This window comes from Rissa tridactyla, chromosome 6 (assembly GCF_028500815.1).
Source record: "Rissa tridactyla isolate bRisTri1 chromosome 6, bRisTri1.patW.cur.20221130, whole genome shotgun sequence".
NCBI classification, from domain to species: Eukaryota; Metazoa; Chordata; class Aves; order Charadriiformes; family Laridae; genus Rissa; species Rissa tridactyla.
Window position 1 is genome coordinate 12,801,587 of NC_071471.1, and position 25,157 is coordinate 12,826,743.

At 51.3% G+C, this 25,157-nt stretch overlaps 1 protein-coding gene across 1 annotated transcript; it reads right to left on the minus strand.

Moving 5' to 3' along the window:
• Positions 1–3,862: 3,862 nt before the first annotated feature.
• Positions 3,863–25,010, minus strand: KY (kyphoscoliosis peptidase). Its single transcript, XM_054207289.1, has 12 exons — positions 24,793–25,010; positions 23,738–23,800; positions 21,451–21,513; positions 19,224–19,298; positions 18,987–19,028; positions 18,269–18,319; positions 16,246–16,328; positions 15,758–15,866; positions 12,791–12,908; positions 7,730–7,918; positions 6,934–7,124; positions 3,863–5,841 (listed from the first exon to the last, which is right to left on the minus strand). The coding sequence occupies exons 1-12, from the start codon at positions 24,923–24,925 to the stop codon at positions 4,940–4,942; spliced, it is 2,019 nt and encodes a 672-aa protein (XP_054063264.1). The 5' UTR covers positions 24,926–25,010; the 3' UTR covers positions 3,863–4,939.
• Positions 25,011–25,157: the final 147 nt, after the last annotated feature.

Below are 25,157 nucleotides of genomic sequence, written 5' to 3' on the forward strand. Positions count from 1 at the left end.
GAGCAAATCTCTTGTGGCTGATCTTGCCTTCTCATCAGGAACTTTGATCAACGCCTTTTCCATCCTTTCCCTCCCAGAGCAGCTATGTTCTTCAAGGAAAGAGGAATGTAATTCCCCTTTCCTTCAGGCTATCTGTATTTTCTCCAGTTAATTTCCCCTTAGTGGAATTTCTTAATACTTCCTGGTTCTTGCAACTTTTGCGCTCTTCTGTTTGTATAGCATCTGGTGTCTTTATCTTGCCTTGCACGCTGCTCGAAGTACTGCAGAATAGCTGAGGAATGAACGGCTGAATCCTGACTGTGGTCACAGCTCTCATAAAAGAAAGGAGAGTAGCTGGAACTGGAAATAAAATTGGATGGGAGGGGAACCCACGGACAAGTGAGATTCATCTCTACGGCAGGCGGAATTGCAGCTGCTGTGTCAGCCGGTATCAGCCTGTCTGGAATCTTGGCAGCCTTGGACACTCTCCGGTCCAGTTGAACTGCTGCATTGAAGTACATCTCTGACCTGTTGTGAGGAATATATTCAGTCCTTCCTCAAGGAAAGCACGTTGTGATTGAGTGAGCAGAACCTGTTTCCTACTGGCTTGCCTTTCTTCCAGGGGCATTCTGCAGTTCTTCCTGTGGCTGAGCCTTCATAAGCTTTGTATAGGCATGGAGACGTCCCTCGCCCATGTCTGTAAGCTTCCTCTTCCCTTCCCTCAGCTTCACCTTGTCCTAGAGCAGCGTAAGGCTGTCAAGAAACAGGAATTCAAAAGCAACATATGCATGCAAAAGCCAACCATCCAATTAGGCAGATGAGTTCAGCAAAGGTGATGCCTGTCTGCAGACTCCATCCTCTTTGTCATGCCATAAAATGGGGCTGCTCTTGGTCAAGCAATTCTGCATTCCAGAGTTGAAAAGCATTTGACTCAACAAGTCCTTTTATTTTGCCTTTCTTCTGGAGTTCTTTGAACAAGGATAAAAACCTTCAGATCCATTCTGGGCTCTCCTGCTGCAGTCTCTGTAATGAGGTGTTGAACTGCCCGCAGCTGGGCATGAACGATGCTCATTTTGCACATGGTCAGCGTTGGCCTTGGTTCCTGTTCAGATAAGCGATTTTTGGAACTTCCCCCTGAACTATCCAGATTTCAGGTAAGGACTTGTTGGTCACGGGGCGTTTTTGACAAAACCTGAACGGCTAAACAGAACAAACTGTTGTTTCCCCTTCCTGCACGAACCTATAGATCCACTGTGCGGTGTGCCACAACTCTGGGGGATTCCTCACGTCCTTCCGTGGGGACAGCAATGCCCTTTGTTAAACCTTACAAACCATTTTGTATTTCCTGAAGACTTGTTAAGTTACACTGTGCAGTAAGCGTTTTCGGAAGTTTAGAAGACATTTTGGCTCATTAGTGATGTTTGCTTCCATACCCCTTTCCTTTAGAGGGATTTGGGCGTTAATCTTCACGTTGGCGGAAGTGAAGGGAAGCTGAAGGTGATCGATTTGTTTAATTAGCAGCTCTAATCCTACAGTATTTATCAATTTCTAATACATGTAATAAGCAGCTTCGTTTGGGGAGTAGGCTGTAAAAATTTGATCTAACGAGTAAAATTAGCGATGGGGGAACTGCCGAATTGCTTCTCCGGGCCGGGGTGTGTGCTGTGCCTTTACTACCTTCTCTCCTTGCAGACGGACGGTGCCACGGGCTCCGCTGCTTCTGGAGGAGCTGAGCATGGACAAGAGGCAAGGAGGACAGAGGCTGAACAAGGCAGAATGATGACCTGAAGAGTTTCCCGCTCATTTTTCGAGCATGTGCCTTTCTCACGGCCGGTGTGGAAACAGTGGAGCGTCTGGCTTGCAGCCCTACTTGCTCCCTGGGTGAGGAAGCGAGCTCCTGAGGAGATGGAAGTGCAGGTGCACACCTGCCAGAGAGAAAAAAACAACTTGTTCTCCACAAACTTAATTTACCTTCCCTGAGACACGAGGTATTTGCAAAGCTGAGCGATCTGAATTCATAGCGCGAAGTAATTGTGCCTCTTGGGGCTGTAGGGATTTATAAAAACTGCTCGGTCCTAAGGCCTGCCGAGGGAGAGCTCTGCCCGAAACGGGAGAGCTGGTGGTCCCGAGATAACCGAGGAGCCTGTTCCAGAGATGTTCTCCTGGTGTTAGACTCTTGGCTGTGCTGAAGAATGTGCATTTTTTATGAGGGGGAGGAGAAAAAGTCTTGTTTATCCTGGAGGGAGATGTCACAGCAAGCACAGATTTCTGAGGTGCTTTTATCTGGGGCTGCAGGGTTTCTCAGGCGTTCACTGCCTTTGCAGTGTCAAACAGCCCTTGGAATAATCACCTGGCCCTGGCAGCTTTATAATTAATGAAGATAGAGAGGGGTTGGGTTTTTTTTTTTTGTGTGTCTTTGAACTCATGCCTTCGATAGCACCGAAGAGTTTCTTGCACGCTTGCAGGGCCGGGCCAGGTGTTTGTTTTCTGTTTGAAACAAAAATGTGGAAATGTGCTTGTACCAGCCTCGCGTCTTGGAAGCGGGGGGCTGTTGGGGGATCTGCCTGTCTTCAGCGTGCCACGGAGGTTCTTCCCCGCGCGTGAGAGTGCTTTGGGTCACTCTTTGAGGGACTAAATCAGCCCATTTGCCCCTGTATAGGTGTGTGTGACTGTAGGTGTCTGGGTTTTGCAGCGTTGTGCGGGGTGGGGGGAGGGAGGAGGGAATATTCCTCAAGATCTTATCCCTGAATGTGTTTAAGAGTCATTTAGATGTGGTGTTGGGGGACATGGTGTAGGGGAGAACTTTGTAGAGTGGGGTCGATGGTTGGACTTGGTGATCCCAAGGGTCTTTTCCAACCAGAACGATTCTACGATTCTGTAACGGAGCACGTGGGGTTGGAGACAGCCCTTGGGAAAGGGGGCCTTTGAGATGAGGAGGAGCAGGGACCGCGTTCGTGCTCGCGTAGCCCTGCAAAAGGAGCCTTTACCACGGCTGCCCATGGGTTGTGCCTGTTTGTTTCTCCCTAAGTGAACATCCAGTGTTTCGTTGCACAAAGGCCATGTGCGGTTTGGTATCCTTTACCCTGTTATGAGGGAAAAAAAGTGGTTTTCTTTGGTTGCTAGGCTCTCTGGGATGCCTCCTTATGCTCCCGTTGTAAGAAGTATCGTGTTTGACTGGGTCGGCTTGACCTGTAACATGAAAGCTACTGAAATGCGTCCTCCTTGATCTGAAAAATGGCATCTAAGGAAAAAAGAATGCTCCTGCTAGGCACCAAAATAAACCAGGGCGGTCTGCTTACAGACAAGGCTCGCTTTAGTTTTCGAGCCTCTAGGCAATCAAAAAACCCCCAAGTCTTTCTTGCATCTGTGCTGTTCCGTGTGTTTCTGCCTGGGCAGCGATGCCTGCTGGGCTCAAAGGCTTAGTCTTCCTGCAGGGAGGAGCTGCTGCTACCACCAGTTTTTGAGGGCAAAGACACTAAACTGTTTGGAGGAGGAGGACTTAAAACCTACTTTTATGTCACGTCTGGAGCCTCCTTGTCTCCAAGTACAAAAAGGACCCCAGAACGTTGCTGTACTCCTAAAGTAAGCTTTGGTAGCTCACGCGTTGTGGTTATACTTGCAATTTGTGCCTCTCTGAGCGTTCCACTGCCTGGCTGCGGCGCCGGGTTCCCTCTGCACTTGCTCAACTGGCTTGAAATGGGGACTCAGCCCCGTTTGAGGGGTGACGCAGGAGGGATGGGAGGCAGTAAGGCCGCTGCGGGCGGGCAGCCCTTGGCTATCGCCTGCGACTTCTGCCACCCGGAGGCTGAGGAGGAGCGGGGTGTGGGAACGACCCGCGTACAGCCGCTCTGCAAAGAGGAGTTTGTGTCGTTTGTCAATGAAAGAGAATGCAAAAACATCACAGGTTTATTTTAAATTCAAGCTCAAACATAATATATCTCTCGGGTCACACTGACGCTTACGGACATCGGGATCATTTATGAAAACGTTGCTCGATCTTACGATGTGTATTTGTGAGATTCGCTAGAAGACGCCCTTTGCCTTGTGCAGGTAGGGGCTTTCCAAGAGTACAGCACCAAAGAGTTGTTTTTTTTTTTTTTACTAATAATGTCACTCAGCCTGCTGTTCCACAGAACCCCCGAAGTTCCGTAGTTGCAGTATTGCATACGCAAGTTGAAGTAAGGAGTGATTTTTTTTTTTTTTTGAGAACTTTATTCCCCGTTTTACTGTAGTTGTAGTTATGGAAACACCTATATGCTTGCGGTATGATTACAGCGTTAACGTTGCAGAAAAAGAGTTCACAACTCAAATTTAATTCAAATATAAAAAGGTAAAAATGATTTTGTTTATTGCATTAAAGAGTCAGTGTAAAAAGTCATTTCGCAGTATCGCTTCAACTTGTAAGACAATGAAGTGCACGAGAAAACTTCATGTTATATCTTCTTCCTAACACTTCTCTCTCCTGGGATGTATTTTGCAACTTGACTAAAGAGATAGAGAAACTTGGTTTAAATATCCTGAAGATCCTCGTGTCCAATATTGCTGCTCAAAACCAGGGTGTACTTTCTGCATCCTGCCCCAGAACTAGGTGGATTCTTCTCGGAGTAGCCGTTGTAAGACTTTTCTTGTGGTCCATAACTTGGAAACCAGCAATGGCCACTGATACTGAGTGACCTGTGGCCAGACAACTCAGCTGTTTTCTTCAAAATGCTTGTCTGGACAGTATTACTGGGGATTTTATTTAATTTCTTCCACTGCTGCTCCCTTCATAACAGGATTTTCTGCTTCTTTGAACTTCTTTGAGCCCTTGGTCTTGCAAAAGCCTGCAAGCTTTGTCCTGGATGCATTGAAGGAGGAGATTTGATCAAGAGAATGAGTGATCTCCTGAAGCTGTGTCGGTTTTGGGCATGTTGGAAAGGTTGGTTCATGCAGGTGAGTGAAAGAGCAAAGAGGGGGGGTGTTACTGGGACTCCACTTCGTATTTCAGGACGTGTGAGTAGAAGCTGTGGTTGGCGTTCTCCTGCACCATCACAAACACCTCGCTGCATCCCGAAGTGTTGCAGGTCCCCTCCCAGCAGCCTCTGCTCTGGGTGAGAGAGTGAGTGTCATCAGCTAGAACCAGCACCTTTGCTATCCCGTGCATTTTGAGTTTAAACTGAACGTTGCGATTCGCTGGCAGCAAGCCAGAGAGCGGCTCCAGTATCTCATAGTCTTCCGCCCACTTGCTGTAAACCTGAGGGAAAGCTGGCCACTTCACTTCAGTGTTCAGGCACGTGATGAGGTAGTTGAAGACGTAGTCGTAATTGCCCGGGTCGGACTTCTTCTTGGCGTAGATTTTCAGAACAAAGTTCCCCGCGTGGGGGAGATGGATCTTCAGCTCAATTTGGTTCCCGCGATGGATCTGCATGATGTGCTGCCTTCTCTTGTCCTCTGTCAGGCTGCTGTTATCGCAGTGCAGCAGGGCGAGGACGCTTATGTCTTTGCCCAGGGTGAAGGTGAGAGAGCACCGCCCGTCGTTGGTGTGGATGATGGGGTCGGGGTGTGACGGCCTCAGGAACCCTTGCCGCTCTGTGAACCAGCTTGGTCCGACAGGCTGATGCAGGCCCTTTGGGAAACGCATGGCCTTGTCCACGGACTCGCACTCTACCACGTATTCCAGCACGCAGTTGTAGACATCTTCTGAGGCTTTGGAGGGCTTGGCAAAGATCTGCAGCTTGTGACTCCCTGTCTTCTGTGGGTAGATATCCAGCTTCATTCCGTGTTTTTTCAAAGTCATTAAACCATGTTCGTCTGTTCCCTTCAGCTCAAACTTAAATAACGTGGCAGAACGGCAATCCACTGACACGGAGGCTTTTCCATTTACTATGAAATACAAAAGAAAAGAAACCGCGTTGGAGCCTCGGTACATTTTTCGCGTGTACACCCTGTTCTGGGAAGGCTGATCTGTCCCAATAAATTGCCGCTTCTCTAATAGTGAAATAAAGGGCTGCAATTGAGAGGTCAGAGCTCATCAGCTGTCTGCGTGGGCCAACGTCCCTCAAAAAGAAGGAGGTGAAGGGCGGCCTTTGTTTTGGAGGCGTGCATTTACCCTGTTTGGATATACACTGAAATGGAGCCGTCGTCCTATAGAATAGGGAAGCCTGTGTGAAATATAACTGAAAGTATTGTCAGCCCAATGTGCTTGAGAGGGGCTTAATTAGATGTGATTAGACCTGATTGCTAGTCCAGTAGCTGTTCCGAGAAGCTTCAGAGGAAAGTGCAGGAACCTTCCAGCATGTAGATACGGGATAATTGACCTCCCTGTGAGCCTGTTCCCAAACAGCTTGAAGACAGCATTAAGTCCTAAACTCTTGTTGCCTTTAAGTTTTAACTCTGTGTTCCCGGCATTCATAAATTAGCTATCTCTAGTCGAATTCCTGCAGCTCGTCTGAAACCTGCGGGAGGTGACCCTACATGTGGGCCCCGTAGTTCAGTGGTGCCACCTGAACAGTTTTGTGCTAAAAGAGCCGCTGGATTTACTCGGGGTCCTGAGTGTCGCATAAAAAAGTGCCCGTTTACCCATCACTCGGTAAGTCAAACCTCCGGAACATCGGAAAAGGTTTTAATCTCATTTTCAAGTCGGAGTTGCTAATAAATAATAGTTGTGCTTCTAATTTTGCACCACTGATGCTGGCTGAGAGAGTAACTCATCCTCAGCTGCTGACTGAGGCTTTCTTTTAGACCCAGGGGCTGCAACAAATTTTTTCACAGCTTGAACAAACAAAAAGAAAGAAAGAAAAGGGGGGGGGGGGGGGGGAAGAAAGGAAAAAAAAAAGACCCTCCTCTGCACCAAGAGCTTTGAGTGCACTCTGCTTGCCAGGACCAAGCTGGAAATGTAACGCGGCGCACGCCGGACGGCGTGTGGGGGCTGCATGAGGAAGGATGCTCCGCAGCGGCCCCTCCGCGGGGCCTTACCTGTCCGGATGACGGCTGTCTGCGGCTCTGCGGTCAGCAGGCCCAACGTGTAAAAATTGCTGTTGTGCAGCATGTTGTTCTCAAAGTCTTTCAGCGTCAGGGTTGGTTTAAGAAGCTGCCAGTTACTGTTATCGGGGAAGTGGTTGTTAATGAACAGAGCCGGGTGAGTGAGAAAATAAAACTCATTGTACCTGGAAGGAGGAGGAAGAGATTAAAGGAAAATGAGTAATTGTGAATAGTTAATTCTCCCCCTGCGCAGTGGTGGTGGTTTCAGCTGGAGGAAGTCGGGTGTTTTGGGCTGCTGAGAAACTGAGGTCAGTGGCTTTGGAATTCTCCAGGCGGAGAAGGAACCTGAGCTTTGCTCTTCCGTTCCCAGGGCAAATGCTGAGCTGATAAATACCCTTATCGGGGTATTTTATCAAGCCGGGGTAATCGCACTGTCCCCTGCAACCATGGGCAAAAGAGGGAGGCACTGCTTGTTGTTTGGAAGTGTGGAGGCACCGCCTCTCGGGCAACTGAAAGCTATGAATCGAGTGTCGCTTCGTATTGCGTAAATGGAAGATGTGATAAGCAAAACAAGTTCGCTCTTATCAGTTATGTGGCTGGCTGCTCGGGGCTGCTGCCTTTCCACAGGTACATGCTCTGTCCCTCGTATAGGAGCCCAAATACCTTGCTCAGGGCTTTGGGTCTTACTGTGGGACCTAAAATTTGTCACTGGTGTTTCTTAGCACACCCATCGGCTTTCTTCTACCTTTGGGGTAGGTTTCTATATTAACGTAGAGGACGGGTTCTTTACCTGAAGGTGAACTTGGTGAAAGAATCGTCAACAGCACCGCTTCCCCAGGTACTATCGAGTAAATGCCACCTTCCATCAAGGTAAACAGCGTTCCAGGCGTGGTCAGAGTCCCCTGTGAAGGTCTGCCCCATCTTGTACCCGTAGCCCTTAGAGTATCCCGATAGCTTCATGCACTGGATTCCTGCAATGCTAAAAGGAAACGATAAGATGTAGCGGGAAACTTCTGTTATAAACCCAACAGCGTGGAATCCTTTCCATGTGGGAGGAATAAAAATGGGAGCAAGGCCCAGCACGTCTGCAGAACTTCAGTCCTGTGGCCCAGCTCCAGCAGCTCCTTGGGTGCCTCCTTGCAGTTGAGTCCCGGGGGAGCTAGGGGTTTTAAATGTCTAAGTGTGCGAGTGTATCTCTCTTTGAAAACTCAAACTTCTGACCCTGGTGGCAGACTACCAGCAACTTTTTGACTTTGACCACTGACGTCACGTGTTTTCCTGTGTTTTTCTGGGCTGTGCTGGAGAATGGCTCCATGTGGGGTGTGCACGCGAGAGTAACCCAAGGTAGCGATGCCCGAGGTGGTGTGTAGGGTCGTTTTATCTTGTAGCCTTTGCACAGGCACTTGGAGAGAGCGTCCCGCTGGAGGAAGGGGCTCTTCTCTTCCAGATTTTGCATATTCCTGCTCTTTTGGTCTGAGGCACCATCAATTCAACGTCGTTAGAGGAGGATGACAAAGACGAAATGTGCTTAATTGCTCTCTGTCTTGTTACTCAGTGGAATCCCTTTGATGCTGTCTGCAATTAGCCCATGTAATTATAAATTAAAAGTGCGTCTGTTCATGCTTGTGCTCTCTCTGTGATGGTCGGCCCGGTGTTTGACACCAACAAAGATATCTTAGACCTCACAGGATTGTGGATACTGATTTAGTTTCCTTAAAGAGTGAGCTTGTGCTTGTCCAGGGTACAAATGGTCCCTTTATTAAAAAAAAAAAAAAATAAAAAAAAAAAGAATACCTGTGTTGATGTGTAAATAAGATTTAATTAGGCACTGTTAATAAGCTGTCTGCTGTTGATAACAATGGATTCTAACATTGGCATCTTATTTCAGCATTAATCTAAAATTGCTTCACTTAGAGGACTGTCTTTTGTGTAGGATGGTATTGACATTTTTCCTCCTCATTGGAAAGTGCATTAAATGGAACAGCTACCTTAAGTAAGAAACCATGCATGCTTCGAGGGCGAGATTGTCTGCATAATGTGGGTTTAACTCAGAAGAGAAGTGATATTTATGGGTAAGATAATTAGCATGGTTGTTAAGAAGTCGAGGCCCGGTAACAGATCCTGGCTGGTAATTGGCAGCGCAGTAGTGCTCGCAGAGCGCAAAAATGGAGATGGTGTGGGTTTAAAGGAGAGGTGGTCACTTCAGCTTCTCGTACGGGCTTACAGAACTCAAACCCAGACGTCTTTGCCTTACGTAGATATTTGATACTCTTCCTTTAAGGGTATCAAATTAAATTCTTTAACTCTGCCTTAAGCTCTTTGAGAAAGAGTGTGAAAAATGGAACCACAAGTGCAAAGGGCTGATTGAGAGCCAGCTGGGAGCCTGCATAGAGGAGACCGAGTTCTATGGAGAGGAGAAAGACGGCAGTCCCCCGTCCTGCGAGAGGTGGCCCGCCAAGAGCAGATGGGAGCAATGCAAGCCAGCTCTCCTTCAGCGTGGGCCGTTACGAGGTGCTGCCTGTCACAGGAGGTATTCCCAACGAACGCGGCAAGACTGGAAGGAATGCCATTGAGAAACCTGGCGTCGCAGGTGGTCTGGAAAGTCTTTGCCAGCCCGCAGTGGCCTGTGAGCCAAATTCTAACGTGGAGCCGGGCAGTAAGTCTGGAGCAACTCCACTGACGAGACTGGTGAGGGCTTGGATTTACATGATGTAACTGAGACTAGGAGCTGGCCCGGCAACTTCCAGGAAGATTTGATCCCAGGAGTTTCAAAGGGGCCTAACAGGACCTGCGTCCCAAATTCCCACTGATTTCATGGGGATTGGTGTCTAATCCTTCTAGGCTTCTCTAGACATTCCTGTTAGCTGGGATATTCAGGGAGAATATTAAGGGATGGGTTCTGCCCTTCGTTCCCGCCGTGGCCTCACTTACAGTGAACGTTAGCAGAGCAACAAGAAGAGGTTGTGCTTGGATGTATTCAAAGTTCCCAAAAGAAAGGTCAGAACATTTAACGGTGGTCTCTCGCGTAGCAGACAGACAAAAAGCCAGGCTCGAACATCCTGTAATAGAGCAATCCTGTATTGGTGAAAAGAGTGATTGTGTCTCCGTTCTTGTGTAAATGACTTTATACAGATAAATTAACCAGGCAGAGAGAAGACTGAGAAGATCTCCAGCAATATTTGAAGCAGCAGTGTAATGGTAGAAGAAGTCCTAAGTACAAGGCGGACTGGAAGAACTGAATTAAGAAACAGTTGGCAAAATCTGCTTGGTTGCAGCAAGGAGGTTAAAAGCTAAGTTGCTGTTCTGCTTCAAGAAGAGTAGGAAATAATCTGTATCTTGCTACGTGTGCCACTGAAATTCGATGGCACCCTCTTCCCTTTGATTTCAGGTTGACTTTGATGATTTCGTCTAAAAAAGAAGCAAATCTGGCCTCTCCAGAGGGAGACAGAATGGTTTATGCTTGCGGTGGGTAGGTGCATGCTCCTGTGCCTGAAAAGGAGGAAAGCTACGGACTGTAGAAAAGAGGAAAAGCAAGAGGATGCGAAACCTGGATTATTTGCAGACTAACTACGGATAAGGAGCAGCTAAGTGGCCAGATCCACTGCAGGGATCGTGGTCAGCTTTTGCTCCTGAAGGTGGTGCCTCACGCCTCTCTAGTGCAAATAGTCGTTCTGCCTTCATCGGTAACTCTGGGAAGGGAGTTTCTCCCCAAGTCCGGACTGCTGGGTTTTGCCCTAAATTGAATTAATGGATTTATGCTCCCTGATTCACTCGGCCATGCAGTTCGGCTGTCAGCTGAGAAGCCAATTCTTGATAAAAGCTGCTAAAATATCGGTCAGAAGCCTGTGTTTGCATTCACCGCTCTTACGCCTGATGTTTGGAGAAAAGATGGGGCTTCCTGCTACGTGTTGCCCGCCTTTCCTCTGTGACAGGAGCCTCGGCTAACGGGAAGAAGCCTGGCCGCCAGCGCTGCGGTGGGAGCTGACAGCGATGTGTCTCCTCTCTGCTGGCACTGGGACAAGTAGGACTCAATCAGTGTCAGCCGTTGACTTGAGCGGGACCTTTGGGGGGAATCCTGGTGACTGGCAAATTGGGTTGTTTGTTAAAGTTGCCTCGACAGGAGCTAGGGAAAAAAAAAGGAATGTTAAAAGACCTTTTTTTTCCCGCCAAAAAAAGGCTCTGAAAAACCTTTATATAAGACGACAGCTCTTTGCCTCTTGCCTTTATGCTTAGACTCAGCATAAGACTTGAATGGTACACAAGAAGAAGGGATGAGGAGATCCCCTTGAAAGAAAGAGTTGTCTTTAGCTCCTTTCCTGAAAAACCAGAACCAAACATTTAGCTAATATTTGACAGAAGTAATTGGCTGGATGGCTGGGAGGTTTCCCGAATCAGAAAATGAATAATCAACCTGGAACTGAGGAATTAAGAGTAAATCAACAGAGCCTTTAAATAGTAAAAGATATCCTTGGAAAGATTAATGTTTTAATGAACTAAACATATGCTTTTTAATGAACAGATGCAAATTTCCCCCACTTCTTACTGCTAATAGCTGTGCCGTAAGATGCAGTTATAAATTCATACTTCGTCATCCTATTTCTGTATTTTACTCTTTAGAAAAGCGAGATGTGATATCGTTGGGCTCTGCTATTGGTTGGAAGCATGCACCACATTATTATTATTATTATTATTACTTAAAGAATCTGCCCTTTTCCCTGTAGAGTTTGTTTATTTTATGGCGAAAACCTTCCCAAATCTTTTTGCACAGTGTGGAAAGTCGATCGTTACTTACACATGCCGATTAATAACCGGTCTTCAATTTTTTTCCAGAGCTAATGGAAGCTGCTGTGCTGAGAAGGTGCTCCCTTGGAGAGCCACCTTGCCAAGCCCACACTCTTAGGGAAGCACACCATGACTTTCTGGCCATTGGAAGCCCCTTCCGATTTCGTGTCCCGGAAGCATCAGGTCCAATTTGACTCCTCTTGGACAACCCTTCTAGGTAAGGCTGATCCCAAACTCACCAGGCACCTTCATTGCCTTCACTACTCCTCTAAGCCCAACTATTGCTTCTTGCATCTCCTTCCTTTACCAGGTTGGAGAAATGGGAAGGAGAAGGGATTTGCACTGCCTGTGCTCCCTGCCAAGGAAGGGTCTACCCCTTCTGTGCAACAGCGTAGTGATTGCGAAGTCCTCCTTTGTGGGGGAAATCCCACTCGTTTGTGCAACTAATCCCTGGTGAAGTCAACGAGGTTTCGTGGGCATTTTGGTTATTGAATGCCGATGTAGCTATAAAATGGGAATCATGGTATTAGCCTCAATGGTGGTGGGCTTCGAGGTTGAGTGCTGTAAATGGTGTGTGGTAAGCGTGAGGCAGTGTCCCCATGGATAATTCCGTAGTGGAGGGGAGAGGGCATCTCCAGAAGGTTTTGGGAAAGCTCCTTCTGGGACTGTGCTTACCTCTTGCATGGGAGCGTGTTGGAGACAACGGTCCTCCTTGTTTCAGTCTTGCCATGCTTTTAACCTTCACATGCAGATACTCCAAGGAAAAACCTAGCCTCTTCTAACCAAATTAGCTCTGTGTTTTCATCTGCCATTATGTTAATGCAACGCGAAGCTCAGCAGATGGCACAAAGTAAATTATGCCGGGGAGGGAGGGGGGCGGAGAGGGTGGAAGAGGAAGCAAAATTGACCTTTCTAGGACTTGCTGTGTTTCCACAGCATGGTTTGAAAGCTAAAGTTCCACGTCCTGCTTAAAGTCACATCAGTCAATGCAAAGGCTGGCAGAATAGGCATGGAGATGACAACGAATGTTAACCCTCCCTGGCATTGAATGTTTCTGAGCTTAATTTACCTGCACATTTGTTCAAAGAGCCCAGCGTAGCCCTCACAAATGCTCTTCCCCGTCTGAAGCACGTCTATGGGTTTGCTCGACAGCTGGCTTTTGTTATGGTAGCCCACGACGTCGTATTCTGCGGGAAGGAACACAGAGGAAAGTTCACCCAAAAGCCTGAGGCAACGGGATCGGCAGGCGGCGGGAGCAAGGCTCGGGTTGCTTTTCGTCTCCGTCAGCGTTAGCAAAGAGAAATGAGCCACGGCGTGAGCTGCATGGGGATGTCGTGGATGGCTGGTGGGGGCAGAGGGACAAGGTCTGTCCCTTGTCACCCTTTGTCTTGAGCCTGGGCCGGGATTCTGCAGTTGAACCCGAACGGGAGGAGGAAAAAAAATCTCCTCCCCAGGGGCTGCCCTCCTTGTGGGGGATCTGCAATCTCAGGAGCTCCCAGTACAAACCAGAGCGCTCTGCGTTTGACGGGGTTGGACTCATGTTGCTGCCAAAGGAAACCATTGAGCTTTTTGCAGTCTTTGCAAGCAATTTGTATGAAAAATACCTGGAAAGTAGCTTGTTGGGAAATGCCTGAAATGAGTGGTTGCAAGGGCATCATATTAATACCTGGAAGCGTAGGAAATCTTAATTTGTTTGAATGAATGCAGAGAGGCGTCACAGCAGGGTCCCTTCAGCGGAGGAACTGGTCTGGGAAGGTTAATTCATCCCTGACCAACCTCGGCCGTGCCCATAACCTCCTCCTTAACACGCGAACGGATTTTTCTGACAAAGCTCTGAGGAATGCTGCATCAGCCGATTCACCCTGCCTTTCATGCTGTGGAAGAGTTGAGGGGGGGGTGGAAAGCTGGCACCAGGCTGTATTTGTGCTTTGATGAAATGCTGCAGCCGCTTGTCTTTTATCTCGGGGGGCTCCACTGCCGGGAGCCCGGGGGCTGGCTCCAAGGGCTGCAGGGAAAGGCTGCCTCCTCCAGCTGGGCGGCCCAGGACAACTTGAGGGGTACGGAGGGCTAGCAGCCTGCACCTGGCTGCCTATTTATGCTAGAAATGATGGCTAAAATAATTCCTTTTAGCGCTACCGCTGCATGGAGGGTAGCGTCCATCACGGGCAGGGAGCTGGATTGGGGGGGAGGAGATACCCAGGGAGCAGGGCTGCTGCTTAACATCCGAACAAGGAAGGGGTTTATATCGTCAGCGCTCTTCCAGGAGAGATACTGGAGGCACTGGAGATACTGAGGCACTGGCCCAGGTTGCCCAGAGAAGCTGTGGCTGCCCCATCCCTGGAGGTGTTCAAGGCCAGGTTGGACGGGGCTTGGAGCAACCTGGGCTGGTGGGAGGTGTCCCTGCCCAGGGCAGGGGGCTTGGGACTAGATGGGCTTTAAGGTCCCTTCCAACCCAAACCATTCTGTGATTCTATGATTTCCTGTGAGCCCGTTTAAATTCCTGGCACTGTGTTTATTTCCCATGCATGCAAATAGGGGTCGGTCACTGCAGGACCCGGGGCCAAGGTGGTGGAAAAACTCTTGTGACCCGTGCGTGCATGTAAGGTGGATGGACCCACTCAAAGCAGATCGTCCCAAGCAGGACCTGGCCCCGGCAGCAGCAGGCAGAAGTGAGTTAATTGGCATAAAGACTGAACGATTGGCGGCCAACCGGAGCCCGGCGCTGGGATGAGTCAAACGCTCGGTTTCGGGGAAACGCGGTGAAATCAGCAGTCTGTGTATTTAAAGGCAAGATTAAAGCTGTTTGGGATTGACCTGGCTCTGCTAACCGGGCAGCCGCCATCAAAGCTCTGCTGATCTCAGTGGGCGTGAGATTAGGCCGGTGCTTCCCAAATTGCTCGTATGCTCCTCGTCAGCTGGGCCGTTCAAACAGCGAAGGGCACCGCGCCAGAGCCCCTCAGGACGGGTGGGGAGGGGGGAGGGCGAGAACAGCCACCCTTCTCCACCTCTGCCCCCAGGAGTTAATGGTAAAGAAGCATTTCTGCATGAGCCACGCAAAATGCAATCTCGTTACACATCCAGTTACCCCCCTCCAAGGAGCTTGGGGTGGCAAGAAGCCTTTTTTTCCCCCTTCAGATGTTCCAGACTGGAGAGGCTACGAATGCTGCCGCCGCCTCCTGCCCTGTCCTCTTGGCATCGCTTGGTTATTTCTGAAAGGCCGGTGTTGCCTGGGCTTGGGTTGGGTGGGAAGGGGCAGGGGAAAGGGAGTGATGGCAGCTCCCGTGGAGGATGTGAGGGCACACGGGGAGGCAGGAACGGTGGGTGATTCAGTGGGTGCCAGCACCTTTCATGAAAGCTGGGCTCTCTGAAGAGCTGCCGATGTGGCTGATGGACGTGTCAATAGGACAAAGGCATTAGGTACCAGCACGGGATGTATCCACAATACACGTGGTCAAAGCTGGCCAAGAAAAGAGCCAAGAGACTGTCTGAGGGCACCTCACCCGGGACTGGCTGGGTCCAGGCTGCTCATTCCAAGGGCTGTTCTGTGCCCAAAGAGGGAAGGCAGAGGAGCTGCAGAAGCAGCTGTGATGTCACTGAGCAGGGCCAGGCAGCTCAATGGCCTCCTTGTGGTACCTATGCTGTGCCGAGACCCTCAGGGTGTGCTAGGAAGGGGTGCCAGGGATTCAGGACAGTGGTGGAGATGAAACTTCTGGTGGCGTTGGATGGCTCTGGATGTGACAACCAAGCCCCTGGTGCTTGGCAGCCTGGCTTACACCTTTGAGTAAGTCGGGTAGGAGTTACAGAAAGAAATCATTTACACACGGACCTTGTAGGGCTGGCAGTGCTAGGAGAGGCAGTATAGAAACAGAGATGGTGAGATAACCTCTGGGTACGTTTCTGGACAAATGCACCCAAAAAGGCCTTCCTCCCCCCCACCATGTGAAACTAACCCACAAGGTATAGAGTAAACTATGACGGCCTCATTATGGGGGTGACAGCAACAGCCTGATCTTCTGAACCGGAGATCTCAACCTACCTATGTGGTGGCATATCCACATCCATATGGCTCGGACTTTCTCCAGATCAGTCCGGGCTTGTTTAAGCAGGGCTGTAACGAGTTCCTCCACGCTGTTCTTGACGTTTACCTGTTTGTGAGGAGAAGGAAGCACGGCAAGATCATGGCGAAGAAATTGCTATGGTAGATCTCCCTTCCTCCCCGCTCCCTTGTTCTACTAAAACCAGGGAGACCCGCCTGCCAGCTCTAACTCGAGCTTCGTTAAAAATAGAAATACAAAGTTGTTGTGCCATGTTTCGAGCAAGCGTTTTTGTTCACAGTTTCCTTCCTAGAGTGGGATCTCTGCTGCTGGTGTTTGGAGGGAAATAATGTTTTTCAGTTGTTTGGGAGATTTTGAGGCACTTGCCCCGGTAGATCAGACTAAGCTGATGTTAGTGCTGGTCGCTAGGTTTCCAGGAACATCCCTGCAGGGGACCTGGGAGGAGGACAGAGGCAGAAGCGAGACTTACTTTTAATGCGTAGGCATCCAGCTTCTCAAATTGCTGCAGATCTACCGGCATGGATTTCAAAGAGGATTTGTCCCATGGATATGCTGGGGAAGAAACGAGTTGTCATTGCCTCGGAAAGGGGGGGGGGGTATTTTTCCCGGCTGTATGCTGGAACGGGGGGAGGCACTGCTCCTGCCCGGCCCGCGGAGGCGTCCATCAGCGGGGGCTTGGGGAGCAGAGGACACCAGGGCAGGAGCAGAGGGTCCCCGCCAGCTGCGCGGAAAGCAGGAGCCATCCTGTCTACTCTGGTATAAGTTGGGCAATGCCGGAGCGGGACGTGCTCCTGCCCCTCTGGCGCTGCACAGCAGCAGAGAAAGCCCCAGGGTGTCACATGGAGGTGCTCGAGATGTCATGCGGGAGGAGCAGGGAACCATCTGTGCTGTGCGTGGAAACCCTGGTGAAAACATGACTTTTTTTTTTTTTTAAAAAAAAAAAAAAAGTTCAGCCAAGGTCTGTGTTTCTTCAGCAGTTTTGCTGACTATTTTGCATGGTCAAGGGCCATGATTCTGCCTGAATTTAAGAGCGTGAGAAATGTTATGTGCGGAGCGAAACTGGTGATGCCTGCCCCTCTGCAGGCTCTGGGTTCTACTTAGTGTGGGTAAAGGGTTAAGAAACTTGCTGCAATTAATCCGATAACTTATTTTTTAACAGCCTCCGAATGAGCTGACACTGTTCTCTCTCATCAGTGAGCCGCCCGAGCGATCCAGCGATGGCTCCGTGCATGGACGGATGGGATGGACGTCTCCCCTGGACCTGTCTGCTCAGCCTACCCTTGTCTCCTGAGCTGGTGAGAAGAGAATTGAGCTCTACAGCAATCTCTCCCCCTGTCATGCGCTGTCAAAGCCGCTCAGGACTAAAGAGGTTCTTCTAGCTATCTCTGTAGGATTGCTATTTCTCTGGAAATAAGGATTTAAAAGGGATCACAAAGTGAAAATGCCGTCACGCGGCTCCCGGGTGCTGGGAGAGGTAAACGAATGGTGCCATAGAGCTGCGGTTTGCCTGGAGAGAGATGATGAGGAGGAGTGCGTGGCCTTGAGCTGCGCCCTGGGGGCACAGAGGCTTTGGCTGGTTGCATACTGCTTCATTCACGACCCTCGCTTAGCGAGTGGGATGCTCCTCCGCTGCCTGCTCCACCAGCTCTGGTGGGAGCGGGATGCAGGAGCGGCTGCGAGAGCATCCTACCCTAGCTGAGATGCCGCAGTGCTGCTGAAATCGATATTCATCACCTGCTCCCTCTCCGTCTCCCCAAAATGGGACTCTGGCCCCTTCCCCACCAGCTCCAGCCCATTGGGGAGGTGGCCGGAGTGGCTATTCCTGACTTGCAAAGGTGTTTTGCTAACTCAAGCCCTTGCTCCTCTTGGAAACCTGTGCCCCAGAGAGGGGCTGTGGGGCACCCCACACCCTGGCAGCGGAGCAGCCTTCCAGGAGGCATGCGGGCACATCCCTCTGCCGGGCACCACCAGCCGGCTAAAGCTGGCCCCCGGCATCTGCTGCTGTAACGGGCTCCTTCGGTTAGCTCGGTTTTCCCTGAACAGGCCCGTTACGCTGATCTAGAGAGAGGTAAAGCAGATTGACGCCTTTAAAGGTTCCCATTCTCCACAGCTCTGGAAATTACGTTTTTGCCTTTTGGGAATGGGAATTTTTTTTTTTTTTTTTTTTTAAGAACTGGTTATCAATTTTTGTCTTTGTTGGTTAGGAAGCCCGCATCGTGCCTGTTTGTGGAGCAGCCTGCCTCAGGTGCAGAGCCTTGGGAAGGTCTTGGGCACATGCGACATTCCCAAAGCTGTCCCACCCCCTGCCGCTGCGAGGGACAGGGCGTTGGGGAAGCGGAACGTTGCTCTTGGTGATAGAAATTAAATCACGTGCCCCTCAGCCAAGGCTTGCAGCAGGGTAAGCCCTGTTTCTAGGACCGATGGGCTTCCTATCAGGGGCTGCCCCACGTCGTGTCCCACCGGTGTGGGGTGAGGGGACGGCTGAGAGTTACCATGCAGGTCTTTTCCTCCTGGTGGCCGTGGGGCTTCGGTCCTCTGGAAACCTAGAAAATTGGGGAAGGGAGGGTGAGGTGAGGAAAAAGACGCACAGAAAGAAGTGATTCTGGGGAGCAGGACTGGGTGGGGAAAAAGCTGAAATTGGGGCTTCTCTCGGCCCGTTCCCGTGTGTTCGGACATGGATGTCCGCACCCTGTGGAGGGGTGAAGGCAGGCACCCAGACCATGGGGCGCTCTGGTCCCCTCCCCGCCGTCCCACGGCTCTGCAGAGGCCACATTCCCCAGCAGTCAGCCCTCTCCTGTTCTGGCCTCAGGGCTGGGGACACCTAACCCCTGCCCACCGCCCACCAAAGCCCCCGGGCGTGGAAGAAGGGCAAGCCGAGCTCCAGAGCTGTCAGATGATAACCCTGCGGAGAGCTCTGTGGCAGCTGGGGGATTTCTGAGGGACGCTGCGGCCCCCAGACCGTCACCACCCGCCTTATCCCAGGGACTGTAGAGGAGGAGACACCCCCCGGCCCCAGGAGCAGGAGGATTTTGCTCCTCAAGCCACAGGCGTTGGCAGGCTCCAGCAGCATCTGCTGCAGGGAGAGCGGGCACAGGGGCTGGGATCCTCAGGAGAGCCTGGAGGGGAGAAGGGAGCCTGTCCCCTCCTGCGAGTCACCTCTTGGGCGTGGGCAAGCTCAGGGACGCGCGCCGTGGTGGAGCAGAACCTCACCTCTGTTGTCCTGACCTCTCAGGCTGGGCAACCTCCGGGGACCTGCAACAGCAACCCCGGCACTGTTAGCACAATCACCGCAACCCTTCTCCTGGCTCGAGGGGAACAGCGTCTCCCTCAGCTCCGCCAGGGCTTCCCACCCTCCCTGCTTCTGCGCAGGGAAGGATGCGGCCCCTTCTCCCTCCCGCCCGCCCGTCAGTTTTAGTGGCCAGCCCAGCCCAAGCCCCCGCACCCTACCTTTTCCAAAGGACAATTTCTTGAGGAGCTGAGGGGTGGTATCCTTGGGATGAATCTCCACTGTCACTTGGGTTCCTGCAAGAAACGAAGACAAACTCCCTCAAGAAAGGGAAAACTAAGCAGCACGCAGAGGAGAAGGGCAGGGTGGCTGGCCCAGGCATCGCTGAAGCCAGTTCTTAACTTTAGCAAGAGAAGTGGCAGCTCTGGCCATTGCGAAGGTACCAAAGTGCTTGGCTTTCCCGACCAAAAAAAAACCAACCAACCAACCAACCAAAAAAACCCCAAAAAAACAACCCACCCTTAAAATAAACTGTAGGGTCAGAAAGCTGCTGGTCGCCTCTGGCGTGATTTGTAATTCTTAAAAAAAATGAAAGGCAGCCTGTTATAACCTAACAGGTGATACAGGGGAGCATAAATAAAGCAGAGGTCCTCAGCGAGGATTATGTGGCAGCTTGAAAAAAAGGTTTATCACCATATTAAATAGCTCTTGATGGAGATACGGTAAGCGCAGAATCAATTTCTCTCATTGATTTTTTTTTTTTTCTTGGAATCAAACAGAAAAAGGCTCAGAGCTATGAAAATGGTTTGACTCGTGATAATAAAACCTTTGTCAAGGGCTGTGGCCTGTCAGAGGCAGCGCCCTGGGAGAGGCGGCTGCAGTCCGGCCACGCTCTGCGTGCCGTGATGCTCCAGAGCAACCTTGGATGGAAGCCTTGAGTTTAAAGTTTCATCGAGAGAAGTCCAAGAGAAAAAAACGTTAGGGAGGGTCTTATAAGAATTAACCTGAACATTCTGAAAGAGACTGCATTTTTTTTTTTTCTTTTGGTATTTCTGAAGGTTTCACAATCACCGAGGTTCCCTGGAGGACCTCAATGCTCTCCTGGGCTCCCTGTTTCGGAGCAGGCAGAGGTCACCTTGGAGACTGAAGGTCAAGATGTTAATGCACCTGGGGGCTGCCATCCAACCGCCCGGGCTGCCTCCTGCAGCTTTATCCAGAGTCTCCTGACATTTGGGGTTTTCCTTGAGAGCCAGCTCTTGGAACCAGCTAATTAGCTAGGAATCTGCATGCTCATCAAGGAAGAAGTTCTTCCTCAGCATTTAACTTTTTAAAAAGTTTTTCATCTCCTGTGATTATGCAGAAAAGTTTGATGTCCTTTAAAACCCCAAAAGCAGAAGGTAAGAAAAACTGTAAAAAAAAAAAAAAACGCCCAAAAAACCCACACAAACCCTTTTAAATCATGGAGCTTGACTCCATTTCTGGGTGATTGCAGATGTCAGTGTCGAGAGCTGGTTGGTGTATTCTGTCAGTTAATTCAAAGGGAAAATGAAGCTGTTTCTCACAGGGATGATTGTGCAAAAGGTGTGATTTCCTTATGATTGTTGTATATTCAGGGGTCCTTTCTTATTTACCGAGATTATTTTTTATCTTTGAGTTTCTGTGAGTTTTCTTGCCAACTTCCACTCTCTCGGCTTCTCCCCATGAATTAAAATTGTTTGCAAGAAACAAATTTAGCGCCGAGGAATGTGTCCTGCCAGTAAGTTTAAGAGGCATTTAACAAATGGGAAAAAAAAAAAAAAAAGTAACTCCACGGGAATTTTTCAAAGTGCTCCATCCACTGCTTTAAAAACTAATGGTATGGAATGGTTACTGAGGTTTTTATGACCTTTTGTTTTTTTTCTTTTTTTTTTTGTTTTTTTTAGCGTTCCTAATCAGGACATCCGTCATGAAGAAAGACTTGCTCTTCTCCTCGTTCTTGGTGGCCAGAGCGGTCCTTGGCCAGCAAGTGCTTTGGGGTGCAGCTGGCCCAGCTCCAGTGCAGGGACGGCTCCTTCCAAAGGACTTCTGCGACCACCTTAAACTGCTGCCAATATTATTTCTTCCGGCCCTCGCACCCTTCTGTCAGTGCTGGAATACCTGACGGCGGCAGGGGTACGTTGTTATCATGCTTTCTGATTCCATCTATGCTCTGTCCTGGTGGTCGGGGGAATGGTGGGAACCCAGCTGCTCCAGGACCTGCCACCACGCATCCATGCTGACAGACCTGAGGACTCTCCAGGCTCCCCTGGGATTTTTAATTCTTCGTGCTCGAGATCACAAAATGGGTGGGATGGGGCTTTTTTGACCTTTTGGGGTGTTCTGAGGTTATGCTATTACAAGAAAAAGCTGGAGCGGGAGCGTGCTGAAGCCCTGCTCTGAAAAAAAGTTATCCCTTGGGTCATCACTTACCGTTGTTAGAGTACGAAGTAACGGCTTGCGTCTGCTCGCAGGACTCCTTGGAGACTCGCCGGCCTGGTTGTACAAAGAAAAACATCTCAGTGCCTTGAAGAGAGCGGCGGTGCCTGGCGTGGGTGTGCATTAAACCCGTGCCTTCGCTCGGCAGCCACGTAAGTAACAACACAAGAAGCCCGACCCCGTTCTCTGTCTTGGAAGCCCAATCGCTCGTGGTCCAGGGGGATCCAGAGGGATGCTCCAGCCTGGGGAAGGGCTGGAGCAGGCGCTGCTGCTGGGGGTGGGGGGTGTTGGGGCGCTCGGACCAGCGGGCGGGTGTTTGGAGAGGAGGGCGGGAGGAAGGGCAGTGCGGGGAGCTCGGAGGAGACGCCGTCCCACCGTGGGAGTGCCGTGCGGTTCTCGGCATCTTGTCCCCATCTCCGTCTCCCCGCTCTGTGCTCGGTGGTGCCGCTGGCCCCAGGCTCCTCGGGACGAGGCAGGTTTGGGGAGGGCCTGGTGTGGCTGGGGAATGGCCGGTGGCATAAATCCGCCGCCCGGGCTGCGCTGACAGCTAGCCAGGGCGCTCAGCAAATGCCAGGCGGCGCTGAGCCCGAGCTCCCGCCCGGCTCTGGACGCTCGGCCCTCGCCAGAGGCAGGGTGGACCTTTGCCAGGCCACCGGGGCCATCCCTCGCTCTTCTTAACAAGCGTTGTGGGATCGCTGTCCCGGCGGCCACCAGACCCGTGCAAGGAGCCTGGTTTTCCCAGCTGGTCCCGAAGGCCAGATACCAGCCGTACCTCATGGCGGTGACAAGGATCAGGCCCGCAAACGATGGGATTTCGTGGCGCAGCATGGGGCCGCAGCCTGCTTGCCTCGGTGGGGCTGGGGGGGAGGCTTATCTAATACAGTTTGTAAATATTGCGGCCGCAGCAGCTGCTGGGCGGTGTCAGAGGCTTCACCGAGATGCTAACAGGGCTGATTAAAGGGGAATTTATTAACTCCTGTGGCGCTAGAGGAGCGAGGGCTCTGCCTGCTCCTTCGGCGGCTGAAATCCCTAGTAATCCTCACGGGGATTTAAATTGTGCCTAAGGTAGAGCTGCAAGGGAAGGTTTCCCGTATGCATACTAAATACTCCTGCCGTTAGTTCAGGGCGGTAAACGACTGAAACCGTCCTCTCACTCGTGATGGAGGCTCCAGCTCGTGCTCTGCAGCTCTGGCTGCACACCCTCTTGAGCCTGACAGACGGAGGAGCAAGAGGGCGTTGAATATTTATCTCCTTCCTGGAGTTGAGGCTTTTGTTATCTGCTGTCTGAGACCATCAGATTTGTTTTAAAAAAAAAAAAAAAAAAAAAAAAAAAAAGCCCCACAACGCCAAAGTTGTATCTCGCCATGAAATATTGCTCACGGCCAGTGCGCGCCATCCAGCCACGGCTGATTTCAGAGGGGCTTGGGTCAGGGCAATGGCTTTTGTAGACTGCGATTACTTGCCCTGTGGAAGCAAAGCTCCTGGTTGATACAATGAGAATCCCGTTTGGCATCAAGAGAACTAAGCGCGGTCTTGCTTTCCTTTGCCTTGCTCTGCTAGATGCCCCGTTAGGCTCAGATGACCAGGAAAGCAAGTCGGATGGTGTGATGCCCTTCCCCGGGAGCTGCTCCGTCCTGTGGCACCGCAGCCCAGCTGCGTGCAGGCAGGGGTAACCCCTTCAGACATACCTTCTGGAGGGTTTCTGGGCAGAGAGGGGAGAGGAACTGGCAGGGGAGCATTCAAGACGAGCAGCCGCATCGCTCCTGGAGAGCAATCACTGCCTTGCCCTCAGCCATCTCCCCGGGGGGGAGATGAGGACCGGACTGGTGGATAGGATAGATGGGTCAAAGCCCCAAAGTTTGCCTGCACAGCCCAGCCTCTGCCAAAGCTGTGTCAGTGCTGGGGAAACTTCTGGGAGCTCCACCTGCGAACTGAGCGATTTGGGGCACTGAGTTTCCCCTGCCATCAGCTGGCAGTGGAAGGTGAGAGCTCCTGAAATATGGCCGAGCTCCGTGGCAGCCTGCAGGGGAGTCCCCGCAGATGGGCCCTGCCGTGCCGCCGAGGCGTGTCCTAGGCCAACGGGCAGAGGAGGGCACGAAGGGGACGCTTCCCCCGGCACACGGTTCCCCCTGTGTCCCCAGCGAAGCCCGGCAAGCGCTGGGAGGACGGGTTGTTTCCAGCAGGGCATTGCTGGAGAGGTGCAGCTGGGTGATAAAGGCTTGCAAATGGGTTTTTTTGTGCACTGCGGCTAGTTTATCAGCGGAGTGAGAAGACAACGTACCGTTACGGTCTTTCCCCTGAGGTGGCTGTTCTCTGCTGTTTCCATTTCCGTCATCCTGCAAACCTATAATATACAAATGCGAGATGGGCAGGCTGTCCTTCCTGGAGGGAGGTTCTGGCACTGCCTGGAGGCCAAGTACCCCAAAACCTTTCATGTAACCCATCGTGTAACCCAGCTGAACCTGGTTGCCATTGGGATCCACCTTCCCTGGCTCCTCTGCAGCCTTTGGTGCAGCCCCTGTCGCTAGAGCAGAAAATGCTGGGGGAAGAAAGTGCAATAGCCCACGTCTAAGTTGCTTCCATGGGGGTTGCCTGTATTTGGGTAGGTGCTGGATGCCCTACTTAGATGAAGCACGAACACAACTTCTGTCTTAGCTCTGCCTGTCCTGGTTGTCTGAAAATTTAGCTTTTCCCCAAGGTTTTAGAGTGGGAATGCTCCCTTTTCTCCTTTAACTTCTGCAGGGAGCGTCCCCTTACAGTTGCAGAGCACAGCCTTGGCTTTTTGGAAGATCCCCTGAAGGATAGGAGCTGGGCCAGGGAGACTATCCCAAACTGTAGCTATAAATGGCTCCAGGCAGTCATCCTTGGAGACAAAGCCTAGACACGCTTCAAACAAAACAGCTTTGCCCCTGCACCCCCTTGTAGTAGGTGCGGGTCTGGGGTGTGGGGGGGGAAAACTGCCCATGTCTCGCCCTGCTCCCCTGGCACAGCCCAGGGGGCACCGTGGGGACACCGCAGGACACGGCGAGGTGAAAACATGGTCCTCGGCTTCGTGTCCACCTGTGCGTCGCCTCCTCCCGCGCCCTGGGTTGCACACACTGGGCACCCACCAGCACGCAGCGCTGCACCAGCAAGGGCTCTCCTGCACTAGGAGAACGAGGTTGTTTTTTTTTTTTTACCAAAAAAACGTTTGAATCTGGGAGTTTTGCAGCATGGAAAAGAGGAGAAAGAGAGTGGAGCTGGGGGGGGAAGCCTAAAACCTGCTCCCGAGCTGCTGCTTTTCTTGGCTGTCGCTCGGGCGGCTGCATCCCTTCCCTCCCTCGCACCCGGCGTTACCTGCGCTTCGGCCGCCCTCCGTCTGCCTCCCTCTGCGCCCTTTCTGCTCGCCCGCCGCCTCCTCGGGGTGGACAATCAGCAGCAAATTAATCGTTACTGCGCCCGGATCCCTCTTAAAGTCCATGGTACCCATCAGAGCATGGCTGGGGTGCCGGTGCTCCCGCCGAGCCGCCGCTGCTGTGAGCTGCCGTGTTTATTTTCCACCCTTGGAAAGGCAAGCGCGTCCCCCCCCCCACCCCCCCTCCCGCCCTGCTCTTACCCCCCCACCTCCTGCCCAAGCCGGCCCTGCCAACTGCACCACGAGCGCGCTGCCAAAGCCGACCCTAATGAAGAGGTTACGAGTCACCTTTGAAAGGAAATCGCGG

Bases quoted from the DNA above. Each gene is read 5' to 3' on its own strand.
- KY (XM_054207289.1), bottom strand. From the start codon at position 24,925: ATGGGTACCATGGACTTTAAGAGGGATCCGGGCGCAGTAACGATTAAT. The intron at 19,299-21,450 runs GTAAGTGATGAC...CGTTTCTTGCAG, and splicing joins TACTTCGTACTCTAACAACG to GAACCCAAGTGACAGTGGAG. The intron at 16,329-18,268 runs GTAACTCTCAGC...TTTCTTCCCCAG, and splicing joins AGGAGGAAAAGACCTGCATG to CATATCCATGGGACAAATCC.